The sequence below is a fragment of the Puma concolor genome, chromosome D1 (assembly GCF_028749965.1).
Source record: "Puma concolor isolate L17-30 chromosome D1, mPumCon1.1.hap2, whole genome shotgun sequence".
In the NCBI taxonomy this organism is placed as follows: Eukaryota; Metazoa; Chordata; class Mammalia; order Carnivora; family Felidae; genus Puma; species Puma concolor.
Window position 1 is genome coordinate 76,347,205 of NC_141676.1, and position 10,110 is coordinate 76,357,314.

The following is a 10,110-nucleotide window of genomic DNA, read 5'->3' on the forward strand; positions in this document are numbered from 1 at the left end:
GGTGACACTGCATCCTCTGACAGGAACATGTGGACACCAGCCACCAGGACCAGCCATCTCCCCTTGCTCTGCCTCCGATTCACCGATTCACCGGAGTATGGCGTGGTTCCCTGCTGAGTCTGCACCCTTCAGGGGAGAGCTGGCCACCACTGTGAACTCACCCACCCTCCCTCCCATTCCCCGGCCGGCCCCTGCATGCTTGGTGACCACAAGTCACCCCTACCTAGAGGCAGACCAACTCCTGGGGAACAGCCAGAACAGAGGCCCTGGTGGGTCCACTGAGTCTACCAGGGAAGAGTGGGGCGCAGACTCCGCCCCAGGTAGGTTTCCTTCTCTGGGGGCCTTTTCCCTTTGATGCTTTTCACTTTGCTTGAATGCTCAAACCAGCATTTCCCTGAATGGTATCAGTGTCAGAGGAACCTGAATTCCATCCTCTGAGATGCTCCTGGAAAGGCAGAAATGATTAAGGCTAGGTGATGGGCAAAGAGAGGGGAAGGTGCTTTCAGGTTTCAGTCGGGCATCTTTCTCTAGCTGTCAAAAAAGACCAAAGGGGTTGGGGCGCCTGGGTGGCACAGTCGGTTAAGCGTCCGACTTCAGCCAGGTCACGATCTCGCGGTCCGTGAGTTCGAGCCCCACGTCAGGCTCTGGGCTGATGGCTCAGAGCCTGGAGCCTGTTTCCGATTCTGTGTCTCCCTCTCTCTCTGCCCCTCCCCCGTTCATGCTCTGTCTCTCTCTGTCCCAAAAATAAATAAACGTTGAAAAAAAAAAAAAAAAAAAAAGACCAAAGGGGCAATTTTGGTTTCTGCAGAGGCTGCTTTCAGTCTACCAAGGGTCAGTGTCTCCAGTGCCCAGCATGTGGACCAGAGCTACAATGGGGAGGGGTGAGGAGAGATAAGAATGGCTAGGATTTGGTTCCTCCTTCTCTCAGTGTCCATACCCAAAGGGACAAAGCGCTATCATCCTGACATGTCCCCGTTCAGTATCACCACCGCCACTGTCCTCATGTCTCCAGTTCATGCCCCATCACGAACTCTGATGGACTCATCAGTCCAGGAACTCTGATGGACTCATTTCTCCAGTCCCAACTTCACGCCCCACCTGACCCGCTCTCCCTACATGAGAACCCCCAGCCTATAGGACACAGTCCGACCCTGTCAGAGATGGCGAGGCCTCTGCCTGCACAGGTCCTGGAGTCACACAGGTCACCGAAGACCCGGGCTAACCCTTGGCTGGCTACGTGGACGCACACGTGTTCCTGGGCCCATCTCCCCATCTGTGCGTTGAGGACAGCACAATCGACCCCCAGAGCTGCTGTGAGGATTAAATCCAAGTTACAGACAGCTTCACTCTTCAAGAACCATGACGATGTTGACTCGACCTGTTTCCCAGCCAGCTCGGGAGTCTGTGTTTTGCCACCTCTATCATTTTAATTTTTTTTTTTTCAACGTTTTATTTATTTTTGGGACAGAGAGAGACAGAGCATGAACGGGGGAGGGGCAGAGAGAGAGGGAGACACAGAATCGGAAACAGGCTCCAGGCTCTGAGCCATCAGCCCAGAGCCTGACGCGGGGCTCGAACTCACGGACCGCGAGATCGTGACCTGGCTGAAGTCGGACGCTTAACCGACTGCGCCACCCAGGCGCCCCTTGCCACCTCTATCATAATGAACGACTACCCACGAACTCAGGGGCAAAGGAGGCACATTAGAGATCTAGAAATGAACGGTCATCAACAACCAAATGTGAAAGAAACCAAAATTAACTATCAAAATAATGCCAGAGGAGGGAAGGAACGGGAAGAGAAGGAAAATATTACTTTGGGGAGGAAATGTTTTAAAATATATAGCTCTATGATTTTTTGGACTTCATCCGTTTCAAAGATTAGGAAGATTACATTTCAAAAGCTCACAAAGGAGACACTTCTATTTAAAAAAAAAAAAAAAAAAAACTCTTTCTTAATTAATATCTTCAGAGAACTAAAAAGTGCTTTTATAGGCAGACTGAATCTTAATAAAATTCTCAGAAAAAGTCTGGCATCAGTCACATCAAACACCCTCTTGGAATTTAATTTCCTTTTCAGCATACAACTTACTATGGAAACTCATTTATGATGCCACCACAACCGGTCAAAATCTGCCCGGAGCACAAAAACTTCAAAGCCCCACAAGAGAGCCTTATAGGACGAGATGGAAACTGGCCCCATACTTAGCCAAATCCTACACCTAACAGAGATTCCCCCACACCAACTTTCCAGCTTGTACGGTCAGATTTCGCCTCTCCCGTCTCCTGCCCAGTCCTTACCCGCCCTGGCCCCACCTTACACAATACCTCTTCCACTGCCTCCTTCCAGCTAGAAACCTCCCCAAACTCAGTATCATTCCCCTGTCCAATAAAATGAATAAAAAGGAGGCAGGGCACAAAATTGGCAAAGGGAAACTTGCCTCATCCATCTTCAACCTTCTATCAAAGACTGTCCTCTCTGGCTTCTGGTTTTGTTCTCCCTTTCAGATGATGGCAGGGCCTGGAATATTCACTGTGTGCACTGGGCGTTGGGGTGGGAAGGCAAAAGCTGGAGGAATTATTCATAAGTACAAAAATGTACCATAAAAGCCTTTTTCCCTTGAGGCCAATTCCTACTGGAAGATTTAATCAATCCCATTATCCCAAGTGCCTGTAAGCAAGGGGAGAGAAAGGGTGAATGCCAACCTTTACTGAGCAACCACCCCCAATATATCTCATTTAATGTAACGCAGTGGTCCTGATTTTACATATGAGGAGACCAGGCTCAGAGGGGTCAGGGGATGGGCTCAGGAGGCACACCAAGGCCTGCCACATACATACCAAGACTCACGGCCTCAAGCTTCTAGTGTCCCCAAGTGCTTATGTTAAAATACTGTCCTGGGCTGGAGGCTACTTTACAGTTCACACATTGCTTTTCACATACATTATCTCATTTAATATCACAACCCTGTAGGATAGCTAAGAATTCCTTCTCCACTATTACAAAAAGGCTATTTGGTTTCAAAGATCATAGTGCAAACCGGCTACAACACTTACAGAGTTATGCTCTTCCTGAGGTTTGTTTTCTCACCTCCCAGTGTCTGATAAATGGTAGTGACTCAAATAGTTACTATTATTAGCATCATAATTTTCATTAATTTAATAGCATACACACAGACAGGCACACACACACGCATATATATACACACTACAGATATTTTAAAAATCCAATCTAATTAGTTAAGCCTTTACTTGTTGGAGAAGATATAATTTTACCACTTCAAACTCAGAGATAACCACTAACTGCAGCTTCCAAGAAACTGACAAAAAAAGGATTACTGCAAATGATGTGGTCAAACCCGATATGGATTTTGAAAGCTAATGGAAGAGAAGGACAAGGAGCATTCGGTTATGATAAAATACCAAAAAAAAAAAAAAAAAAAAAAATCTTCCTCTCCTTCCAGCATCATGGCTTAATCATTAATGTGCTGTTTGGCCCAGCATCCAAACAAGATAGCCAGCGGGTGACCTAGAAGTTCTAGTGAGAGGTTGCCCAGGGGGGTCTGGGGGATAAGGATGGAGTGGACACATTATTATTTCAGGTTATTTTTAATGTGCTGCATCTAATGAACCGTGTGCCTATGAATTACACTCACTTGAAAAGAAATCTGGGAATTTCAGAAATGCCAGACATAACAGGCATCAGCTGACGACTTCTCAAGCCACAGTGAAAAAGCTGACAGAAGTCTGGTGATACATGGATCCCAGTGTCAGACAGAAGGAGATCTTTAGTGCTGTGGCCCTAAGAGTTGCTGGGGATCTCATCCTGGGGATGTTCTTCGAATAAGGCTCCAGCAAAACCAGCCAAACCGAGCATCCACTCCAGGCTTGGAGGTTAAAACCAAAGAAAAAATTCAGGTCCGCAGGTAAGACATACATTATTATTTTTTTTTAAAGAAGAGTTAGCAACTTTCTAGTAAAGACCTCTGGCCAGCCACGTACACGAATTGCCTGCATGACAATAGTATTCACACTAGACATCTCGTACCAATTATTTGATTTTATTCTCTTTTGCTTTTTGCAATCTTCCTTGCATCTTATCTGTCGTAAATCCATCCGAATTTCTTTATAATAGGCTGAGGCTGACTTTGTGTGACAGATCTAGTCTCACAAGGAGAAACGTTTCAGTCTCTCTTCTGACTCCATCAGATCGTCTAGTTCTGTCTTTATACCCCATTTCAGAGAAAAGGAAACTGAGGCCCAGAGAGGACTCATCAAAGATCATACTCCTTGCTAATATACCCTAGGACTAGAACTAGGGCTCAAAAGGCCCACAGTGTGGGTCTCCAGCTCTATCAGTCGCAAATGACCTAGCACACTTGTGTCCTGAATACAAAGTTTATTTGAAAAAGGAAAAAAGGCCAACATGAGTCATGGCTGTTGCCAAGGGGCACCACACAGGTTGTTCTAATAAAGCATCCCACATCTCCAGAACCACTTGTTTCTGAAATAACGAGCCTCAGCCAGAGAATAAAGGGACACTTCATATTTCCCTTCAGGATATCCAGGACCGTCTGAGTAGATGTGCTGCTGGGCTTTGAGGACCTGCTAGCCCAAGCCAGGGAAGCCCTGACTCGTCCTCCAGAGAGGGAATGGGGTGGGTGGATGTGGGAGGAGATCAGACAGCTCTCTGCGACAGTTAGGATTTCATACCGTCCTGTCCTGCTCACCTTGGAACCCCTAAATACCTCATCCACTCAGGGATCCCTCCTCAACTTCCCCAGGACAAAAGCATTGCAGTCGGGGAGGTGAACCTGACAGATGGGGAGGGGCGGTACCTGAACCGAGCAGTGGAGGAAGCGACGATCAGCTCCCTCCCGCAGTCCTTACAGGAACTCCCCCATCCGGTCTTCAGACGCCAGGGGGGGTGTCCCCAACTCTCTGAGCCTGACCCCTCTCTCAGGGTCTGCCCCAAGGGAGGCAGAGGGTAGGCAAAGCCCACCCCGCACCGACTAGCCTCCGGTCCCTAGTGCTCACCAACCCCCCCGCCTTGGGGCCTCCCTCGCTCCCTCCTCACCCGCAGGGCTCCCGGCCGGACACTTGCCCACTGCAGCGGGAGACCCAGAACGCACCCCCTTTCTCCCGGCCCTCAGAGGATCTGCATCTCCCGCCTTCCCAAACGGGGCCCTCCCGGCTGCCCTGCGTCCAGCCCGGGACCCCCTCTCACCGCGTCCCTGCGCCCCCCGGGGTCCGCTCCGCAACCGCACTTCCCGCCCGGCCCACGCGGGCAAGCGGTCCGCCCCAACTTTTCCGGCCGCGGCCCCGTTCCCGCCGCGGCGGGGATTCCCGTCCGGAGCGGCGACTGGCGGGCGGGCTCGCGTCCCCTGTGCCCCCGCCCGCCCCGCCGGCACGAGTTGCGCTCGGGACCGGCTCCGCGCCCGGGCCGCGGCCGGCAGCCCGGCGCGGAGGCGGAGCCGGCGTGGCGGGAACCGCGCTGTCCCGGCGCCGGCACCCCCTCCCGGTGCCCGGTGCCCGGTGCCCGATCCCCGCGCCCGCCCGCCCGCCGCGCCGCCGCACCTCTCCCTGCCCACCTGCCCGCGGGCGCCGGCGCCGCTCACCTCCTCCCGTGCCGCCGCCACCGCCGCCGCCGCCGCCACTGCCGGGAATACGTGGCAGTGGCCGCCGTCGCTCGCGCTCCCCGCCTCGCCTCGCCTCTCCTCTCGGCGCCCGCGCGGGCGGCTCCGGCTCGCCGGACCGCAGCGCCAGGCGCCCTCTGCCGCCGGGAAGCCGAATCCTCTCGCCCTAACCCTAACTCGCCGGCCGCCCCCGCCCGGACCTCGGCCTCAGCCCACCGCCTTCGCCCCGGGCCCCGCCCTCGGCCCGGTCGGGCCCCAACGCTGGTTTCCGAGCCCATTAGGCAGGGTCGCCTTACCGGTCCCGCGTGCCGGGCCCGGGCCGCCGCCGCCGCCTCCGGGGAGCCTGCCCTGACCACCCAGCCGCTGGGCACCGCCGGTACAGGTCATCCCCGGGCTGACACATTTCCTGCTTCTCTGAAAGCGTCGCCACGAGGTCGTACAATCGAAGAAAGGGCGGAGGGCAGGGGAGCAAAACACCAGGTCTCTGGTGTTCAACGTTCTCTCTCCGAGGGCGCCCTGCCTGGAATACCGAAGTGCGCAATAAATACTTGTTGAGGGAGCGAAAGAGTGAGTGAATGAGTAGAGATTTGAGCAGCTCTCCACAGTAGGCTTTTAAACCTGAAGCGGACAGATATCTTGACCTGGATTTGTTTTTGTAAATTACACAGACACGTGCGCAGCTTTGCATGAATAAATGGGCTGCACAATTTCCACCTCAGACCAGCACCAAAGCCATGCAAAGCCCACAGCTAAATATTATTCAGGGCTTTTAGTCAGATAGACTTAGGTTTTAGATCTACCACTTAAAAGCTGGGAAATCTCTGGAAAGCTAGTCTCCCTGGGCGCAGTTACCTCATCTATAAATTAAGAATAATAAAATCTATGTCAAATGGGTTGTTGTGAGATTAGATGAGATCATGCATTGTATGTAAAGGGCTTTGCACAGCTGCCCCCCTACACCCCACGTATGCCGCCCTATCTAAATGGTAGCTATTTTTAGTATTGTTACTTACTGATCTAGTAGGTAGTAAAGACTATAGGGGAAACGTAAAAAAAATGGCTACCCTTCGCCCGAGGACAGCCTTGGTTCAACATTAGTTCTGTGTACCTGCGGTATTAGGAGCAAGGCCTCTCCAGTCCCTCCTCTCCTCACCAGCAAGAATGAGCTGGTCTCGATTTTTCCAAGAGATGTAGAGCTGGCTCTCCTACAAGGTTTCCAAGCAGGGTTTCCCTGGCCAATCTCTTCATGAACAGTATTTATTGTATTGCAGAGGCAGAGAACTGTTTGAGGGCCGCTGCAATCTCCTACCTCTTCCTGGTTTCTTTTTGCCCCTCTCTCAACACCTTGAGGCTTTCGCTTCTGACTGTGTGCTTCCTGCTCCGCACATAAGCAGCAGTGAGGAAAGTGTCCGGGCAGCAGATGGGGTGGGGCTGGAGTTCGGGCCCATCCACCTTGGGCTTTCTGCACCTCAGCCCCCCTCAGGGGAAAACCGTAGAGAGTAACACTTCTCGGTGGCACTGAGAAAGAATCGGTGACCCAATCTGGGAGTGAAGTCCCTGAAACACACAGGTGTTTAATAAATGGCAACTACTGACTCATTCATTCCACAAGCATTTAGGGAGCATCTACTGAGTGGTATAGGTGCTGGAAGGGCGAGGAAAATAAACATGGGTGAGGTGAGATCCCTGCCTCTGGAGGGGTTTGGGGTCTAGTCGATGAGACAGGCGTGGGTACATACCCCCACACATACTGGAGCAGAGGGTCTGGTGGGGATAGGTAGGCCATTAAATATGAAATCCGCAAGCCTCAAGTTCCAAACTGGGGCAACAGTATTACCGTGTGGATTGCTTTAATTCATTATAATTGTAAATGCCATTTTCCTCTAAATATTATGTACATAACTTCCCAAGGCCACTGCTAAAAATTAATGAATAATTTTATGAGGCAAGCAGAGCCATTTGATGTAGGATTCGGTCCCTTAATAAGGTGACTCCGAATGCTCCCTTCTACTAGTCATAACATCTCTATTGTGTCTTTGTGAAAGCACCACAACGTAGAAGTCAAAGCTCCGTATCTCGCAATGCACGTCGAAGAAGGAAAAGCTCACACAGTGTTGCACTGGTGACCTCTAAGGAATGCTACCTTGGTATCTATGCCCTTGCTGCAGCCCTCTCCCACACAGACCCTGGGCGAGGTTATGTGACGTGCGGTGGCCACTGGGACATACGCGAACATGGCAAGAGCATGGCAGATTGATGAGCACTCACGCCTTGTTCCTCGCTCTCTCGGAATGCTGTGAAGACAGAGAATACAGTGAGGATAGGTTTGTGGGCGACACGCCCCGCTGGGGTCCCCGTGGGACGCGGTGAAGAGGACAAGGACCACACTCGGGATAAACCAGGAAACGCTGCCTTGTGCGTCAGCGATGCGCCATGTTGTGCCGGGCTGTGCCAGGGATATAAATGCTGGAAGCAGTGAAGCAGGAGAACGGTGACAATCGCAGAAGTACGAACCCTCCCCACCGAGGCTGGGTTCATGGCCTGGCTGCAGCTGCCAGGAGCAGCGGTCGGCGGCCTATGTCCATGAACCTGCCCCCTCGGCCCGTCCATGCCGTGGCTGCCATGTAGTCTCTACCACAGGGGTCTCAGGCTCCCCTGCAGAGGGCAGCAGGCCTGTGGAGAGGTTTTTGCCATCCAGGGGCAAAACGAGAGTAGCGAAAGCAATGCGAAGCTAAATGTTGTCCTTGCCCCTATCAGTGAATATTAGGTTTGTGATAGTTTGGGGGTTTTGACTAGGGGTCATTTTTTGGCAAAATAAAAAGCTGGCAACCTCCGTCTCCCCCCAGCCGTTTTGGTAACGGTGCCGGTCCGTGCAACCTGAAAACCCCAAAGATGATCACTTTTTCATCTCAGACACCCAGGCAATCCCTAAGGTCTCAGCAGACTCAGTAGACTGTCGCTTCATCTACCACAGTTGTTGCTATTGTTCTAGTCACGTGCTCCCAGACTCTGTTTCCCTTTCTGCCTCACGTCTACTTGGCAGTCATATAGCTTCACAGGTCAGAATGTGGGATGAGGCCTCGCTCCCAGGACTGCATCTGTGACCAGGGTTCTGGAGGTGTCCGGCTGGGAAGAAAGCCCTGGGTTTGAGGTCTGGTCAGTGACCAAGTATGTGTGTGTTTGTGTGTGTCCTTACACTCACACGCACGTGTGTATGTGGTTGTGGCAGGGTGAGTCTTTTTCAGGTCATCCACACTGTTCCCCCAGAGGAAAGCTACTTAACCTAACCCTGAGGAGAGATACTATTTATAAAGGGGAAAACAGACCTAGATCATGTAAGTAAGTCACCAAGGCCTAGATGAATATGGAGGTCAAACAATTAACCCCTTTAGCTATGAGTTGAACTTAAATCTGATATGAATTTCCAGAAGCCTAACATTATAGAAAGACTTTTTTAGAACTAGGGAAGGGGTGAAATTTAACTTCCCTAATCCAAAAGGGAAACATGGTCCACTAATCTTCAACAAAGCAAGAAAGACTATCCAAAGTAAAAAAGACAGGCTCTTTGTGGGGCGCCTGGGTGGCTCCGTCGGTTAAGCGGCCGACTTCGGCCCAGGTCATGATCTCGCGGTCCATGAGTTCGAGCCCCGCGTCGGGCTCTGTGCTGACAGCTCAGAGCCTGGAGCCTGTTTCGGAGTCTGTGTCTCCCTCTCTCTGACCCTCCCCCGTTCATGCTTTGTCTCTCTCTGTCTCAAAAATAAATAAACGTTAAAAAAAAAAAAAAAAAAGACAGTCTCTTTAACAAATGGTGTTGGGAAAACTGGACAGCAACATGCAGAAGAAGGAAACCGGACCACTTTCTTGCACCATACACAAAAACAAATTCAAGATGGATAAAAGACCCAAATGTGAGACAGGAAACAATCAAAATCCTAGAGGAGAACACAGGCAGCAACCTCTGTGACCAAGGCCGTGGCAACTTCTTACTGGACACATCGCTGGAGACAAGGGAAACAAAAGCAGAAATGAACTATTGGGACTTCATCCAAATCAAAACCTTCTGCACAGCAACGGAAAGAATCAACAAAACTAAAAGGCAGCCTGTGGAATAGGAGAAGATATTTACAAATGACATATCGGATAAAGGATTCGGATCCAAAATCTATAAAGAACTTCTGAAACCCCACACCCCAAAAAATGAATAATCCAGTGAAGAAACGAGAAGAGGACATGAACAGATGTTTTTCCAGAGAAGACATCCAGATGCCTAATCCGAGAGGGGAAAATATCCAACTTCGTATATTTGAGAAGTAGTATAGCATGAAGTCCCAGACATTTGCGTTTCCACCAGAAGCTATGAAATGTATCCATTTCATACACTTAGCTGGACTTTGAATTCCTCAGAGAGAACTACCGCATAAGTATCAAGTATTATAATAAAAATGTCTTTTTCTTACTGGTAGGAATATCGAATA

The 10,110-nt window shown here is 50.8% G+C and overlaps 1 protein-coding gene across 1 annotated transcript in view; it reads right to left on the minus strand.

Moving 5' to 3' along the window:
• The window catches only part of SMCO4 (single-pass membrane protein with coiled-coil domains 4), a 64,244-nt gene extending 58,222 nt beyond the window's left edge, over positions 1-6,022 (minus strand). Inside the window, exons 1-2 of the mRNA XM_086676424.1 lie at positions 5,852-6,022; positions 5,591-5,801 (exon numbers count right to left, since the gene is read on the minus strand). Coding sequence (XP_086532550.1) covers positions 5,591-5,801; positions 5,852-6,022 — 382 coding nt within the window. The remainder of the gene's footprint in view (positions 1-5,590; positions 5,802-5,851) is intronic.
• Between the last annotated feature and the right edge of the window lie 4,088 nt (positions 6,023-10,110).